This window comes from Arachis ipaensis, chromosome B3, assembly GCF_059453495.1.
Source record: "Arachis ipaensis isolate K30076 ecotype BB chromosome B3, ASM5945349v1, whole genome shotgun sequence".
Lineage (NCBI taxonomy): Eukaryota > Viridiplantae > Streptophyta > Magnoliopsida > Fabales > Fabaceae > Arachis > Arachis ipaensis.
This window is the reverse complement of record NC_142438.1, coordinates 28621098-28640430: the sequence shown is the minus strand read 5'-3', so window position 1 is coordinate 28640430 and position 19333 is coordinate 28621098. Positions and strand designations below refer to the sequence as shown.

General features: G+C 34.7%; 1 protein-coding gene across 2 annotated transcripts; it reads left to right on the top strand.

Annotated features, from left to right (window-relative positions):
* The first annotated feature begins 13385 nt into the window (after window positions 1–13385).
* LOC107630111 (G-type lectin S-receptor-like serine/threonine-protein kinase At4g27290) lies at window positions 13386–18047 on the top strand. 2 transcript variants are annotated; one of them, XR_001618139.3, is made up of 7 exons: window positions 13386–14835; window positions 16067–16195; window positions 16272–16429; window positions 16512–16722; window positions 16824–17061; window positions 17239–17306; window positions 17669–18047. XR_001618139.3 is itself a non-coding variant. In XM_016333153.3 (7 exons), the coding sequence occupies exons 1-7, from the start codon at window positions 13584–13586 to the stop codon at window positions 17960–17962; spliced, it is 2433 nt and encodes an 810-aa protein (XP_016188639.1). In that variant the 5' UTR covers window positions 13387–13583; the 3' UTR covers window positions 17963–18047. The 2 variants fall into 2 exon arrangements, 1 of the variants encoding a protein (XP_016188639.1); XM_016333153.3 differs by having other exon boundaries at window positions 13387–14835; window positions 17156–17306.
* Window positions 18048–19333: the final 1286 nt, after the last annotated feature.

The following is a 19333-nucleotide window of genomic DNA, read 5'->3' as shown; positions in this document are numbered from 1 at the left end:
CTGTTTTTTTCTCTTTATTTTTCTGTTTACCACATGGTGTGTTAATTCTGTTTGGTGTTTTGTGCTAAGAAAAAATAATAGAGAGAGATCACATGGGTTACTACTCACACCCAATGAGTGATTCATATTATTGTGGAGGGAGAAACTATCCAAATTTTGGTTGGAAAAGTCAAGACCAAAGAAACTTCAGTGCTCCATGTTCCATCTATCAAGAACCACCATCTCCATATTCATATCAAGAACCACCACCTCTCTATTCATATCAAGAACCACCATCTCCATATACATACCAAGAACCATCATCCTCTTTTTATTCATATCAAGAGCCACCATATCCTTATTCATATCAAGAACCATCAGCTCTTAAGCTTCTCATGAAAGAATGCATACATGATATGAGGATGAGTGTCAAATTATAGATAAATATATGGAGTTGATTATCAAGCCCCAGGAAGAGGAATAGGCAAATTCCTTCCTAAGAGATACATTGCAAGATCCTATGGAAGAAAGTGAGGAAATCAATCAAAGGAGTTCATACTTCAGTGAATTAGAAAACTCTCCACCCTCACTCATGGAAGAAGAGGAAGATGCAAAAACAAAGGAGAAAGATGCACAAACAAAGGAGGATGATACACAAACAAAAGAGGAAGTCATGCACACTCCATGCTTGCATATTCCAATAATTCTGGAGGAAGCCATACAAGTCCCTTTAATTCTATGCATGCAAGCTCCTGAGAAAAAAAAAATCTGAATCCACTGCCCACATTTGAATTAAAGTCTTCTCCTCCAACACTTGAATATGCTTTCCTTAGTCCTAATGAATTAGAGAGTTGTATGGGAGTTGCTTTTTGGTGGGTATCATTTTTCTCCTCATGTCCACTAAAGTCATTTCTCTTAACTAACTGGAAGAAGAGAAAGAAAAAGCAACAATCAACCGTCAAGCTAGTGACGTTAAAGAAGCGCTTGTTGGGAGGTAACCCAACTACTAGTATCCTTGGTTTTGCAGTTACTTTGGTTTTAACTTTATAGTTATTTTGATTTTAGTATTATAGTTATTTTAGTTCTGGTTTTAAATTACTTTATCTCAATTTTTTAGAATTTTTCTTGTTTTACATGTGTTTTGGTCATGCAGAGTGATTAGAACAGGAACGGGAGCAATTAAAAGGAATTTTTGACACCCTGGAGTTTTTCTTTACTTGGGGACAAGCAAACTTTTAAGTTTGGTATTGCAGAGTGCGCTCTCTGTTTACCTTATCATCAGTGGCAACATGGGGAGATGAATGTTCTTCATGGAGGAGCACAGCCGGAGGAATGAGACGGCCACTAGCATAACTGAGGTGGTTGAGTTCCTTTCATTCTATTTTCCCTTCCGTTCTTATTTTGTTGTCTTCTGTTTTCTATTGCTTTGATTGCTTGCATGATCTTTAGTACTTTCAGTTCTTAAGATTTAGTTTCATTCTATTATTTTCTTTTAGTTAAAAAAAAAACTTTGTCTCATATACCGCTTACTTAGCTTGAATCTAAAAAGAAAAGAAAAGAAGTGATGTATTGCATGAGAAATTGAGTTGCATGAGAAATTGAGTTTATATTGAAGAGTAGTCTTATTTACTTAGATGTGGTAGTATTATCTGTGATTCTGAATGCATGATATGAATATTGCATATTTAAATTTGAATCAAAGGATGTTGATGTATGAGGAACAAGAATTTAGAGAACTATTATGAATTCTCTGAAGTAAACAAAAGCTTAATCCTTGAAGCAAAAGAAACAGCAAAAAAAAAATAATAAAAGCAAGGTCCAAGGCTCTAAGCATCAATGACTAGGGAGGTCAGACATGATTAAAAGCTCAAAGAGTTGTTTCTCTAGTCACATGCTTGTAGTGTAATTGTGTCAAGTAATCCTTGAGACAGAGCACTAAGAGTTGAGATCAAATGCATTTAACAGCGTATGCCAAAGGCTTTGAGCACCACTGTCTGGGAGTGACTGAAAGAAAAAATCAGAACCTAAAGAGCGTCCCCCAATCAAGTGCTTGTGGTGTTTTTGTATCAAGTAAAACTTGAGACAAAGCATTTAAAGTCACGGTTATGCTCAAGGTGCAAAGTACCAAGGAAAAGAGAATGAAAGAAAGGATAAAGGCCAGAGAATTCATAATATTATCCGGATTCTCATTCCAAATGACAGTGACATTCCTCTGATTCAAAGGATAGTGAGATGCTAAAGCTATTCAGGATTGTAGTTTATAACTCCCACTATAAGAAGAGACAGGAGCCTAATTGAACACTCACTTCTCATGCAAATTCACATCCTAAGCCTATATTAGCTTTGGTTGCTTGAGGACAAGCAACAATTCAAGTTTGGTGTTGTGATGCGTGAGCATCTTTTCTATCTTTTCCTAGTGAATTTGCATTCAAATTGTTGAGTTTAATCAAGATTTAAATATCTTTTAGCCACTATGGATGATACTTTGAGTTGTGTGCAATTCTGTTTATTTCAGGTAGCATTCAGATGGATTTGACGGAGTTTTATAGAAGAAGAGGCAGAAAGTGGATGATGTTGTCAACCCTTACCTTCCTGCACCCTAGCGGACATAACATGAGCTACAAAGGTCCAATTGACGTGATTCTAGTAGCATTGAGAAGCTAACTTCCAGAGCTTTTCAACGATATATAATAGTATGCCCTTTTTCTTCATTCTATATGGCCAAGGTGGCACCTTACTTGGAATTTTCCAAGTTAGGCCCATGATTTCAAAGTTAGGCGCAGGAGGGAAAGTTCACTTCGGGCACTGCGAAGTTAGGCGCCATTAGACTCAAGTGAGGCGCCAGGAGAGGAGTTCAGCGTGAAGTTAGGCACCATGCTCATCAAGTTAACGGGATACGTGACATATAATCCTCTTATATTTGGGTAATTAGAGTTTCTGTGGCACATAAACTAGATTTGAACTTAACCCTCTAATTGGAATCAAGTGACCAAGATATTGGCGGTTGATGAAGGTTAGAGGAGACTAAAAAGGTCTAAGGAATTAGGGTTTAGTCACATATAGTTTGCCATGAATTGAATCTTGCATGATTAAAATAGTTGGTAAGAAATAGAAATTCGGAAGATAAACATCTCTGAAACCTTAACTGTTTTATTCATATATTCTTCACACTAGTTTACTGCTTGCTTTATTAATTTTCTAAATTTACTGTTTAATGCAATTGAGACCCAAACACTCTTTTCTGTTTGTCTAACTAAGTAAATCATACAATCATTGTTGATTGATCAATCAATCCTCGTGGGATCGACCCTCACTTACCTGAGGTATTACTTGGTACGACCCGATGCACTTGCTGGTTAGTTTGTGGTATTCAAATTCCGCACCAATTACAAATCACAAAAAAGCTTGTTTCTTGGCTATGATAGCAGCCATAATGGTTATAAATGTATGACTAAAGAAGGAAAAATTCACCTATGTAGACATATCATTTTTTATGAGACTTATTTCCCTATCATACTATGTTTGCTACTATTAACACTGCTCACTCTAGTCTGCCAAATTCATAACCTGCAACCTTTATTTTTAGAACTCCAACAAACAATAACACTCAACCCTAAGTTCCTCCCACACCTACTTCTATAAGCCTAACTACACCAGCAATAATTCATGACCTTTCACATGAGAATAATACTTTATCCTCATATTTTACAACACCACAAATCATGACCCTCCTACCCAAACCAGCACTCCCATTACTATTTCAGGTATAGAAATATGCATACCTTTAACCTCAACTCCTAATACAAACATTAATACCAATTCATCTCATACAAATACACACCAAATGGTTAAAAGATCAAAAGCCAAAACTCAAAATCCCACTGCCTTAGTTGAAATTACTCAGACTAGTATTGACTTATACAACAATCCACCTAAACTAATGACATAAGCTCAAGGGTGTCTACATCGGCAAAAAGTCATGGAAGCTGAATTTCAAGCCTTGCTAAAGTGAAAGATATGGTAATTAATATATTATCCCACCAATAAACATGTGATAGGCTACAAGTGGGTTTATGTTATAAAAAGATATTCGACTGGCTTAATTAAGAGGTATAAAGCCATATTAGTGGCCAAAGGATTTCGACTGGCTTAATATTAGTGACCTTCGTTGACGGCAGTCTCAACCTCGGGAAGAACTCTTCTCTGGAAATTCCAACCTCCACCAGTTCAACTCTACCAAATTCTTCACCAAAATAGTCCTCGAACCAATTTTGCACCAATATAAGCCAACCCAAGCTTCCACCAATCAACAAGGCACTAACCCGCAACAATCGGCTCAATAATCAAGCTATTCACCACAAAAATTACAATTTCTCAACCTAGGGTTCATAGAATTAGAAACCTCTAAAGGAAAAATGCTTTCTTACCTTAACCCACTCGAATATAGGATAGAACCCACTTGAAATTTATGCTAGAGTATCCCTAAAGAACTAAAATCACAAGATTTTAACACTATGTATCCAAAAATACAAAATAGAAAAGAACTCAAAAACTGGATAGAGATTTCAGATTTATTCACCACAATATTTACATAGAATTGAAGAGGATGAGGAGAGCGATGTGTGGCCACAAACGACTCGTCAATCGGAGTTCCGTATCAAAAGTAATGGGCGAATGAAGATGGTGATGAATAGTGTTAGGATTCCTCTACCCCTTCTCTTCTCATATCCGCCCCTCACTCTCATAAATGGAGAATTGGTGCTGAAATGCTAGGTTTTGAGGCTTTTAAGCCTTGGACATGGGTCTAACATAGGCTCAGTTTAATCGTTTTAACCCGTTGGCCCAACTTTGGATCAAAATCTTTAAAATTGGTGCTTTAATTCGTATTCTAAATATTTTCACGTTTTCCAAATTATAAATTTTAATTTCTTAATCTTCTTTGCTCATATTTAATTTATTAATCAATTATTCATCATTTTTCTGGATTTTACACAATCTAGGAGTAGGAGACCAGAACGGTTACAATTTTAACAAAATATACCCTTTCTGTCTGTGGTTGCAAAGACAATTTTACTATGAGAGCGAGTCAACCTTAGGCACGTTTTTTCAAACTTAAGATGAGGGAGGGCATCTTCAAGACTAGGCAAAGGGATTCTGATGAGGAAGAGAAGCTCTAATTGGCTCATAGTCATCAGTAAGTGCCATGAGAAACTGTATGACATATGTTCGGTTGTGATAATCCTCATATGCCTTAGTATTTGTTGTATCTTTAAGAATAGATTCACAAGAGATCAATTGATCTCAAATAATTTTCATCTAAGCGAAAAAATAAAAAATCACTTGTCCACGGGATTGCTTAAGGCTATGAAGCTCCTTTAACAGTTGGTATTGATAGGAGAGGTTAGAAATAGTGTAACATTTTGCCAAAAGATTCCATAACTTTTTAGGAGTTTCAAAATGCTTGAATTGTAGATGAATGCATGGAGTAGAAGTGTTGTGAAACCAAGTGATAATCTGGTAATTTTTAATATTCCAATCTTCTAAATTCTACGCAAAATATTTATCAGCATCCTTCTTGGATTTGGAAGTCCCATCTTTTGATTTTTGAGTCACAGTCAATTTAACAGGACAAACAACATCACTAGTCACATAACACCATAATTTGCACCCTTTAAGAAATTCTCCCATAGTTTTAATCCAATGAGTATAGTTGCAAACATTAAGGATAACATGAATAAGCTGAAAAATATCCAATTTTTTCATAATAACAGATACAAAGATGAAAGAGGAAAGAAACTACAAGATCAAAGCAAAAATTGAGAAAACATAGGGCAAAATCGAAAAGAGCTCACAAAAAATCTTAGGGTGGGTCCGACTATCTGCCTCGTTAGCAAAGGAAGGACACGTGGTGACACCTAAGTAGAGCAAGAAAACACGTCAATGTTGACTCAGCGGGGTTTGATACACTGGTCAACGAATAGGTCAGGTTATGTAAGACACAGGTGGACATGGGTCGGTATGAGGCACAAATCGTAAGGATGTTCACGGGTACGGGTAATTTGATTATTCATCCAAAATCGATCCAAACCGATTATATTAATTTTAGACCCAATGGATAATCGAGTACAACCAGGTCGGACCCGATCAAATCCGACCTTAATTGGTTCGGGTATTGGTTCTGGGATTGTGAAACTCAAACCAATCCGATTACCCAATTAATTTAATATTAATTAAAAATAAAATCTAATTATATATACGCAAATTTATCTCTTAATCCTAAAGTCTTTCAAATTATGATAGTTATTTAAATTTGAATCGATGATATATTATTTTTTTAATATTATTATTACATATTTATAGTATATAGATGATTTTTTATTTTTTTCTAATTTTTATTTCAAATTTTTTTGAATTTCATTTTCAATCGGTACCCAATTATCCGAACCGATCCAATCTGGGTTTAATCGGTTTAGATTGGTTGGATCCACTCACTAAAAATCATAAATCTAAACCAATTAAAATTTAATCGGTTTGGTTATCATTTTTCTTCAAATCTAAACCAACCCAACCCGTGATACTCTTAGCGGATCATTGACACGTATGACGATTCTGGACCGTTGATCGTAGTTGTTGATCCAACGATGTTGGATGTGTCTGAAGGGGGATCAATGGAAGCGGACAATAACCTTGTAGCGGCGCTTCTAGAGATTTTTGGTGTCAGAGTTGTGTTCTTTGGACTCAAAATGACGAGATAAATATGATGATATGGTCGGTGACGAAATACAACATCGAAAAACAAAAAGAAAACACTACCCACAAAAAAAATAAAGGAATATAAACTAATTTTTATATAAAAAAAAAACCTATATTTAATGCCATGTTAAAAATAAGAGATAAATAAACTGAAAAAAAATATTATTTATTGTTGAGAATTATGTGAATAATACAATATACAAAAATAAATATAAGTGTTAAAAAAATTAAAATAATAAAAATATAATATTCTATTAATAAATATATAAATATACTAATTAATCTTAATTATACTCTAATACAAAGAATAAAAATTAAACTTCCAATTAGCTGTAATTCACGAGTCGATAAAAGGTGGTACCTTTCAAGTGATTTTGCAATCATATTAGTGATCGTCCAAGAGATATAAGGATTAAGAAAAATAATAGCATATCTTTAAGTTGAATCTTTTGAGTGTATTCATTACGGATTTGAGAAAAATTTACACCAGATTATTGTTGATTTTAGCGTGATATACGGTCTAATCTGAGTATTATGTAACCCAATTATATCTCCAAAAAGATGTGTTGGGATTGATAAGTTACGTTAGGTCAAGCTAGAGATACTAAACCATAAAAATTATAATTTTAATTTATCATATTCAAACATTCATCAGTTATTTTATGTTTTCCAAAGTGAAGTTCACGTAGGTAGCACTCTTTATAAATGACTTTTCCAACTGGCACGGAAGTTGCGGTTGATAACCGATTGACAACACACACACACACGCAAGTAGGATTTCTCTTTTCAATAATTAAAATAAATATATATTTTATTTACTAAAATATATAATTTTTAGTATTTTTATTAAAATGCACGTTATTTTTTATCTTGTTTACAGTATAAATAAAATAAAAATACACATAACTCGTTTTCACTATAAACGAGATAAGATATAGAATAGGATACGTGTATATTTTGTTTACACTGTACTTTTATTTCATTTACACTAGAAACGAGATACAAGATTATTTATGACGTTTATAGTGTAAATGAGATATGTTATGACAAATTTTCAGCAGCTATAAAAAGATGTGCAACCCTTTGTATTCTTCACAAATATTTCACTTCTTCTTCTATACCCTTTTTCTTCCGAAAAATAAGCCAAAATGTCTAGTAGTAGTGGTTATCTAGTTGTAATTGTGTATCCCAATTGCCATATGAGAAATAGTAATACTGGAGTAATATTTGAGTGTGATAATCCCATTTTGTTGCGTATCTGGCGCGTAGGTTCTTTTCCGGAGTTGAAGAGTCTGATATTGAATAGCGTCGGTGGTAGCGGGAGAAAAGAGATCAGAAAGGTGGGGTATAGGTTGCTAGTACCGATAGAAAACAGAGTTTTTCGATTTTGTCTGTTTTTCCTCCATGGCGACGAGCATGTGCGCTTGATGTTTGACATCCATGGATGAATCATAGCGGAGCAAGTGATGGAGCTTTTTGTGGAGGTTGGTTATTTCGGTGGCGGTGGATCTGGCCAGTCGGACTTTGTGCAGGATGACCCACCTCTCGCACCGAAATCGCTACTCATTGCTAATCCAGTGGAAGACATGGACGTTGATGGTGAGGACTCTGACAAGGAGTATGTTGCAGATAGCAACGAGAGTGGTTCTTCTGAAGATGATGATGAGGAGGAGTTTGTACCAGAGACTTCGGTCGAGGCATCATGTCGGTATCTTCTGCCTGTCTTGCACCCAATTCTGGCCTTGTCATCTGTACTCAGTCACTATCATACATTGGATCTAGACGCAATGCAAGAGAAAAATCCATTTTCCAACATGGGTGAAGATTTTTACAACTTGGACGGTGGTGTGGAGTTGCGGGTTGGGCACATATTCAAAAACAGAGATGTAGTAATGCAGGGTGTGAAGAATTACAGTATTCACAGAAGTGCTAAGTATCGAGTCATGGAGTCGGATAGATTAAAGTATCATGGGCATTGGCAGAAATCTTAAGCAGGATGTCCTTGGCATCTCCATGTTGTTCTCCGACAGAATCTCGGATTAGTAAGTTCAAGTTTAATTATGTTCTATATTCTCATTTATCATTGTTATGCTTGTTGTACATCTCAACCACAGTTGTTTTATTTCTTTAGGGAGGTGCATAGGGTTGGAGGAGCGTACACATGTTTAGCACCCACCATGTCTCAGGACCACTGACAGTTGGACAGCAGTCTCATCTACCGTGCCATCCTCCCGTTCATACAATCTTCACCATCCGTTAGCATCTCTGTCCTACAAAGTACAGTTAGGCAAAGCTATCACTTCAAATCCTCATATAGAAAGGTCTGGATGGCAAAGCAAAAGGTTATTGCCCAGATATACGATGATTGGAAGGAGTCATACAATAAGGTACTGAGGTTGCTGCAAGCACTATAGAGTTGCTGTCCCGAAACGATATGTGAGATCAGGGCTGTAACCTACTATGATGGGCACCTTATGGTGCGTGATTGCAGCATGTTTGATAAGGTAGTTTGGGCCTTCCCTGCTTGTATGGAGACTTTCAAGCATTGAAAGTCGTTCATCTCCATCAATGGCACGCATCTGTATGGCAAATATGGTGGTGTTTTGCTTATTTCAGTGGCACAAGACGATAACAGCAATATCCTTCCTATAGCCTTTGCAATTATTGAGTCTGAGACCACGAAGTCCTGGTCTTTCTTCCTTACCAATCTGAGGCGACATCTGACTCCACAGCAAGGCCTGTTGATTATTTCTGACAGATCCTAGGCGATCAAGGCTGCACTGAGAGCTGACGATAGTGGGTGGCAGCCTCCTAGAGTGTTCCTGCGAGGCCAAACCCTGTCCCTCTGGGGCGCTGCAGCTCCTCCTCACTCTCTAACACCCCTCTCTCTCTCTCTTGGTAAGCCTCCGGGTGTCTGCCCGAACCTCCCTAGCCTGCCGACGATGGTCAGGGACGTCTTGGAGAAAATGTAGAATGTCCCTCTACTGGCTAGCAGTAGGCTGCACGTCTTTCGGTAAGTCCAACAGCTTGGGGTCATCAAGCACATTCTTCCGAAATAAGTGTCTAACACGGCAAGCCTTCCGATACCAATCCCAGTACTCCTGCGTTGGTCGATAGTTTATGCACGGCTGGATGGGTATCCGGTGTCCCTCCTCAAACCGACCCCTCCACTGATCGTACCACTCACAAAGCTTGGTAGGCCACCAGACGTTCTCTCCCCGTCCTGTGGTAGTCAGGAACCTGTCAACATTAAGCGAGTCCCCTGCTCGCCATTAAACTGGTGCTTATTTCGGTCAACATGGTAAAACTCAACTATGTTGAAGCAGACGAGGGGAGCAACAGACATCCATATCCCCACTCCACCTTGCCCTCCAGCCATAGCAGGTAGATGTCCTGCAGTGCAAGGTCATCGTAGGGAGTCCACAGGAACTACAATGGACGTTGTGAAATGATCATTAGTGATAAGGGCTAAGAAAGTTTGAATAATTTATGCAACTTTGACCAAATAAAAGGGTAACTCGCTTATCTCATCCCACAGTAATTGATCCAATGCCCAATGCCATCACAGGACTCTCTATTCGTGCTAGTCCCTGCTCTTCTGTGTCATATCTGTCAACCTATAGACATTTGCAAGAATAACCACTATTCAATTAATTGCACATCATATTGAATTACGTAAATAAAGAATAATAAAACCGTAGTGAACAATTACCTCGTAGCCATGGAGTACATGTAAACCTGTCACTCAAGTGGACACTATTGAGAAAATCTGTGGTATATCCAAGATACTAGCAGAGGAGTGCACCTTGCGATGTCTATGATGGAGCAGTGTGCTGCAGAGCATAGGAAATGGTACGCCCATACTAGCACTGCAGATCCCCAAAACAGAGAACGGCACCTCTGAAAGTCATCTAGTAGTGGGAGCCACCGGAGATGGACTTGATTATTTGACCTATCAATCATCAGATAACCTTCAATCATCAATAGTATATAGCACCTCGCGTACTGTCGGAGAGTGGCTGGATCATCTGTATCAAATATCTGTCGGAGTCGCTCCCAAAGCCATGCCAGCTTGAGGGAGAAAGACTACTTCCTATGTGCACCCTACCACTGGATTGCAGGAGGCTTGGCACCGAGTAGCCGCTCCACCAACTTCCAAGTCTCGGTCCCATACCACGTGTGAAAATCACAGAAGCACTCACCCACTGGCTCTCTATTTGTGCGTAGCCCGAGATGGTATGCGACGTCTTGGAGGGTGATGGTGCACTCACCCCACGAAAAGCGAAAAGTGTGGGTCATAGGACGCCAGTGCTCCACAAATACTGTGATCAGAAAGTTATCAAATATGAAATTTCTGAGTGGTACGGCGTCGCCGAAGCCAGCCTCCATCAGGTAGGGGACAATGGCGTCCAGTGATGGAAGTGTGTGACTCACTCTTTTAGGAAGAAGTAGACGAGGACTCTGGAGAACAATAAAAAAATCCGAATAAAAAATGTGTAAATCTATCAAGCTATAAAAATTTTACAATAAAAAATTAATTTGAATTATAAGTTAAACTATTTTAACAAATAACGATAAATATTTACCTTTAAATTAATTTAAGTAAAAATATTTATTTAAATAATAAATAACTAAATTAATAAACATCTATATAATGTAATTTAAATAAAAATATTTAGTTAAATAATTAATAACAACATTCATTTCTCATCTCCTTCATAACTTACATTAAGTAAAAATATTTACTTAAATAACTAACAACAAATAAATATTTAATAACAAAATTAAAATAAACTATTTACTTAAATATTTAATAACTAAAAAAATAAACATCTTGTTACTTAATTAAGTTAACTAAAAAATATTTAATTAAATAATTAATAACTAAGTTAATAAACATATACTTAATAATTTAGTTTAAAAAAAACAAATCTAAATAAATATTTAACTGACAAATCTATTTTAAAGTATGCCTAAAATTATATACTATCATTTAAACCATTGCTAACAATATATTCATTCGTCCAACATATATTGCATACTACTTCTATAAAATTAAAGTACCCTAAGTATGGTTACATATGTATGTTTTAACATAAATATAAAACAAAAAACAACACAAACCTCAAAGTCGATTGCTCCTGTGATGTGCCATGTCAGTCGGTTGATATCCGCATCTTGTGCATCGGTGCGCGCCATAATCTCATGTAAACTTAATATAACTACATCGTTTCGTCCCTTATTTTGTTTACAGTGTAAACGAGATAAGAAATAAGGTTCATTTTAGTAAAAATGCTATAAATTACATATTTTAGTAAATAAAATATTTATTTTATTTATTTAAAAAAAATCCCACGCAAGCAATGACGGGAGAGTAATTTTTCACTATATTGATTTAATATAAAAAATTTATTAGATAAAAAATAAATAAATAAGTAAATATAATAGCATAAGAATTTTGTATCTTATGAAAGATAATAAAATCCCTCCCAACCCATTTAATTCATCAATTTTATACAAGAGATTATAGAGTTGAAATGTACCTCAACAATATTAGTAAAAAATATTTTATAAAAGATTTTTTTTCAATATATTTATATAATATTTTTTCCATAAAATTTTATTATGACATTTTCAATGAATATTTTAAAAATATTTATTAACAAAACTTTTTGTATAAATAAAAATGTACAGTTTCAACTTTCAAGGGCTTTCAGAAATTAAAATATTCCTTTCAAAAGTCTCAGCTGCTTATGCCTAATGGGCAGCGCTCATCAATAAAGACTTTTCTAACATCCATTTTGCCCACGGAGTTGACTGAACACCAAATTTAATAATTTATGTTTAACTACTCCTTTAATTCTTTGTTTTTTATATTTGTCAATTTAGTTTAAATTTTTCTCTAATAATTTTTTAATTTAATTTTCATGAAATAATAATGTCAAATTTTTTTACATACATATCTAATTACATATTGTACCAAATAAAAATAATTTTTTTTCTTTTATAATCACTGCTTAAATAGTTATACAAAACAAGAATATGATTATTAAAAATTATATGATTGGATGTCCGTTATAATTTACAATGTTAGTAATTAAAATTAAATTTTTTTTTGTAAATTTCTTATTGAAGTACTCATTATACTATGAATTATTTGTAAACACGTTAAAATTATTTTATTGTTATATCTTCATTAATTAAATTTTTTGACAATATGTATTCAATTACGTATTGTACCAAATAAAAATATATTTTTTCTTTTATAATCACTGCTTAGATAGTTATACGAAACAAGAATATGATTATAAAAAAATTATATGATTGGATGTCGTTATAGTTTACAATGTTAGTAATTAAAATTAAAATTTTTTATGTAAAATTTCTTATTGAAGTACTCATTATACTATGAATTATTTGTAAACACGTTAAAATTATTTTATTGTTATATCTTCATTAATTAAATTTTTTGACAATATTACTTTTTAAATTATTCTTAAATTTAAATTTTTTAAATAGCTATATTTTCAATAAAAATATCGCATAAAGAATAACGGAAGAATCACCACTTAATACATTTCTTTTCCCTTTCAGGAGCTGACACTTCTCTGTTTAAACTTTAAACCAAGAGAAGTAAGATGTGATACCATACCGTATACATTAATGTCTTGACCTTGAGAGTTACATAACTTTTGGTCTTTTCGATATACATTACAATATTCCAAACATAATTTTAAAGCGACTCTCTTTATGACCAAATTCTACATGATCTTATACCCGTACATGAAATTTAGAGCTGAACTTTTCAATAACCTTAGTCCTTATGAATAATAACCGATGCAAATCAAAGAATGGCAAGCTATAACGTATTTTTTCTATGCTCCCTCTTATTCTCCTTCTCCGCCATGGTCATTAGTCTAACAACCATCACTCCAAATACATCAATTTATTACAACGAGACACTGATTTCCGCAGCTAGAATTTTCGAAGCTGGATTCCACAGCTTTGGAAATTCACAGAACCTATACTTCTGTATATGGTACATGAATATTTCACCTAGAACAATTGTTTGGGTAGCAAACAGAGACACCCCCGTGAATACCTCTGAAGCAACGTTCAAAGTCAGCAATGGAGGAAATCCAGTTCTAATTGATGGATCAGGGACCGTAATTTGGTCTTCCAATGCAACAGAAACCGCAGCGGATCCTGTTCTGTTGCTGTTAGACACAGGGAACATGGTTGTGAGGAAAGGAAATAGTAGCAGCGGGAATATTTTGTGGCAGAGTTTTGATTACCCCGGCGACACGCTACTCCCGGGGATGGTGCTTCGCGTTAATCGAGTCACCGGAGTATACAATTCTTTGAGGTCTTGGAAGAATTCAGGTGATCCTGGAAGTGGTGAATTTTTGTACCACTTAGATGGTCATGGTTTTCCACAACTGGTTATTGGAAAAGGTTCATCAACATGGTTGTATAGGATAGGTTCTTGGACCGGGTTATTCTTCAGTGGAGTTCCTTGGGAAACACTCTACAGGTACTTCAATTTTTCCTTTGTACTAAATGATCAAGAAGTTCACTTCGGATATGAGCCAAGAAACGCTTCAATTGTTTCTAGATACATGATAACACCTCTGGGAACCGTGCAACGGTTTCTATGGTCTTCTGAGACCAAAACTTGGCAGCTTTTTCTTGCTGGTCCACAGGATCAGTGTGATAATTATGGTTTGTGTGGCGAAAATTCAGAGTGCAATGTTAATAACTCTCCACAATGTGATTGCCTTGACGGTTTTGTGTTAAAGTCTGCTGGGAATTTGAACGGTGGGTGTGTTAGGAAGGTGGATCTGGATTGTGATGAGAGAGATGGGTTTGTGCCGTACAAAGGAGTGAAGTTGCCGGATACTTCTTCGTCGTGGTTCGATAAGAGCATGAACTTGCAGGAATGTGAGGAGAAGTGCTTGAAAAACTGCAGCTGCACAGCGTATGCAAGTTTAGATGTTAGAAATGGCGGAAGTGGATGCATCATTTGGTTTAATGGCCTCGTCGACATGAGGTCAGAATCTGAAGGGCAAGATATTTTCATTAGAGTGGCTGCTTCAGAATTAGGTATATACATCCTATTATATTTTTTTTCCTTGCATCTATATTTTTTTTCTTTCCTAGTAGCATAGTACTTAATGACCATTTTATCACAATAACATGAACTAAATTCCCATAATAGTCCCTCAAATTCACGACTTTCACTAATTTAGTCTTTTAAATTCTAATTACACTGTAGTAGTTTTTGAGATTGAGTTCTGAGCACCATAGCGTGGCAAATGAGTGCCAAATTATTTTTATTTTTGTTGAGTTAGTACCCAAAAGGAGTCTAAGAACCACTGTAGTATCCGAAGCTCAATCTCAATCTCAAGAACCACTATAGTGCGATTGAAATCTGAAGAATCAAATTGGTAAAAGCTGTAAATCCGAGGATTTCTATAAGAATTTAGTCCACTAAGTCACTAACGTAACATCTAAATAAGTTTCTTCCATTAACAATTCATGGTTGAATTCACATAAAGGTGGCACTGTCTCACGGCAAACAGGGTCAAGGGCCAAAGTGTCTATCTTTTTCTCTCAAGAGCCGCACCGTCGTTCGAATAAATGGATAAGAATCAGCTTGATTGTTTAACTGTAATTCTATAAATCATTATTATATATGCATACCAAACAGGTTTTAACTCTCAAACTGGTCATCTAATAAACTATGATGATGTATGAATTGGTCTCGACATTTATGCTGGGTTGGTTGTGTTCTTAATTTTCCTTCACAGCAAACTAAATTTAATTTTAGATGGACCCAGGAGTCAGGCGGATTTAGATGACAATTTGACTAATATTTATTGTTTCCCGCATGAAATACCCAACTAGATTGACCAAGTCTTGTTCTGCCATCAGAAGATGCATGCGCATAATGATTGAAACTTCTAGACCGTCATAAGAATAATGCATGTTTAAGATTGTAAGCATAATTCAGTTTAATCCTTAACTTCTTAAATTGTTTAAGTTAATCCCTGGAAGTTACACTTCATGATTTAATTTAATCTCCCCTAAAAGATTGAAGAGAGACTAAATGTAGTCTAGGGGACTAAATTGAGTTACAAAATATAATATAATCTTAGCACTAAATTAAGCATGCTAAAAAGTTAGGGACTGAACTAAGTCATAATTACAATTTCAAGGATTAACAATATGATCAATATTGCAAGTAGAAAATAGAAACATAAAAAAAAAATGATAAGAACATATCCCTGTGTTCTACTGAAACTTGCTAGTAACAGTTCTATTAACATGTAAGGAAATTCAAGGAGTAAAGCAAACAAGAAAAAGCTAGCAGGGATTTTGGTAGGAAGTGGAATAATCATATTGGGGATCCTAATTGCTGGATATGTCATCTATGTAAGGAGAAAGAAACATGAGAAGCCAGGTAAGTTTTGAAATAATTTTAGTTTTACCTCTTTTATAGATGACACTGTCCTTGGTAAGTCTTGTACCATTTTCAGGTGAGGACACAGGGATTAACCAGGTGAATCAGGTTCAGAAATATGAGAAGGAAGATATTGAATTACCCACATTTGATTTTTCAACCATAGCTAATGCAACTGATCACTTCTCTCCCAGTAACATACTAGGGGAAGGTGGATATGGACCTGTTTATAAGGTGACAAGATTTTAGCATCTTTGTAATGATAAATCCATATGCAGAGTCCAAAATTCTAACATCATAAGATAACGATCAACAGGGTGTGCTAGCAAATGGGCGAGAGGTAGCCGTGAAGCGGCTCTCATTGAAATCTGGACAGGGACCCCAGGAATTCAAAAATGAGGTTACACTGATTGCCAATCTTCAGCATAGAAATCTTGTGAAACTTCTTGGTTGTTGCATTGACAATGATGAGAGAATCCTAATCTATGAATACATGCCAAACAGAAGTTTGGACCATTTCATTTTTGGTTTGACCTTCTACCCTCTCTGCATTTGTAATTAGTTGTTAAACCTTACGATGAATATAAAGGTTTCATGATAAACTATTAAATGGAAAATTTAATGTCAGATCAAACTGGAAGCAAAGTTTTGCATTGGAATATGCGTTTGCATATTATAAGTGGAATTGCTAGAGGGCTTCTTTATCTTCATCAAGATTCAAGACTAAGAATTATTCACAGAGATCTAAAGACCAGTAACATTCTCCTTGACAGTAACATGAATCCAAAAATATCAGATTTTGGATTAGCGAGGGTTTTTGGAGGTGATCGTGTAGAGGCCAACACAATAAGAGTAGTAGGAACTCAGTAAGAATGCTAAAATTGGAGTCAATTACTATATTATAAATTCACAATACTTAATTTCTCATTATCTTTATTTTGTTTTCCTTTTATGTTACAGTGGTTATATGCCTCCTGAGTATGCTGTTTATGGATCTTATTCAGTTAAGTCTGATGTCTTTAGCTTCGGTGTTATTGTGCTAGAGATGCTTAGTGGGAGAAAGAACAGAGAATTTTTTGAAGAGCAACATCATCATAACCTTCTTGGACATGTAAGCCTAAAGTGAACATTTTGTCACAACTTTCTACTTTCTCTGATGCATTATATACGTCATTTTAGTTATTAGCATACTACTTAAAAGAATTTAAAATTAAGAATTGATTGATATTGCTTGTAAGATTACCGTTTTTTAATAACTCATTTATAGTTATATTATGTTTAACATTGTGCAGATGGTAAAATGAAAAATATTTAAGAAATATTATATTGGAATGCAAGAACGATAGTATGTTGACCTGTACAGAGTGTCACACTATTAGTTGATTCAAGCACAAGTTGGTTATTATGAATATTAGTCAACTTCTTTAAGTGAGTATTAGCATCATATTTCTCTTATACTCGAATGTATTTCAGGCATGGAGATTGTGGAGTGAGGGTAGGCCATTGGAACTTATGGATAGCTTTATGAGAGATTCAGTTATTATATCAGAAGTGATAAGGTGCATTCACATAGGGCTATTGTGTGTGCAAGAGAGGCCAGATGATAGGCCGGACATGTCTTCTGTTGTTCTAATGTTGAATGGTGAGAGAGCATTGCCTAATCCAAGGCAACCAGGGTTTTATCCACATGAAGTGGGTTCTTCAACAAGCAAACATGAACTCTCTTCCACTAATGAAATTTCCATTTCATTGATAGAGGCAAGATAGAAGATATCTGAAAAATTGAGTATTGAAATAGAAAAATATTGAGTGCCAATATTTTTTATTAATGTCAGCCAATATTTTGAGTCAATATCTTATTTTTATATTATTTAAATTTAAAATTTAATTTTTAATATTTAAAATTAATTAAATTTTAACAAAAAATACTAAATTCTGTTAATCATCCAATATTGTTCGTTAAAATATTTGTCATGAAATAATAAATTGCAAGAAAAAAAAAAAAATATATATATATATATATATATATATATATATATATATATATATTTTGTGTAAAAAGATGAGCCATTTATATTTTAAAAAGGGCTAATTTTTTAGGATATCGTAAAATGATGGTATAATACGAAGATATTATGCAAATTTAGTATAATGCGTCGATATGGAGATAGGTCGGTGCTAGAACAAATAGTTACTTACGATTTGAAGAAGTGATAAAGATAACACAAAACATGATTAACGATTTGAGAAAGGACAAAATTTTGTCCTCACTAAAATCAGAAGTCACGATTTATATTTGGAATCTCTAACACAAAAAAAAATCGTTAGTGCCGATTTTTTTTATTGACAATTTTATTTTTTTATTTTTAAACGTTAGTAACGATTAGTGTATTTTCTTTTAAAGAGAGTTTGTGAATGTAATTTCTTGTGAGTGTTTAAATTTTTTTCTCTTCTTCTCTTGTTTCTACTCTTCTCGCTTCTTTTCCTTCTTTTGTTGTTTCATTATTTTTCTTTTTCTTTTTATTCTAAGTTGTATGTTCATTTTTTTATCACTATAATATTTAGTTTATTTGTTTTATTTATTAAAAGAGAGTTTTGACAAGAAATGGATAATAATATTAGTTTAAATTTTTTTTATAATGGTCAAATTTTATCAAAAACACCTGAAGTTGTTATTTCTCTATACGTAATAATCCATGTATATCTATTGTTTATTTTACAGGAACGTTTCGAGGAGTTTAAGAGTTTTATTTACTAAAATATAGATCCTCATATGCCAAACGTTGAGTGATAGCGGCTATTTGTTGAGACATGGTTTTGTTCTGAGCCAAAATAGCATCCAAGGCATCCAACTCTATAACACCTCTTCACAGTTTTCTCTGAGGAGTATAAATATTGATTATTGGCCACCATCTCTATCAAATCCAAGGCCTCATAAGTGGTCTTCATATGCAAGGAACTTCCTGCAGAGTTTTCCAGAGAAAGTTTAGAAGTTGGAGTGATACCATCATAGAAAATCTGTAATTGTACTCAATCTGCAAATATATCCGGAGGGCACTTCCGTATCATAGTCTTGTATCTCTTCCAAGCTTTATAGAGAGACTCTCCTTCAAACTAGCTGAATGTCAGTCCTCAACC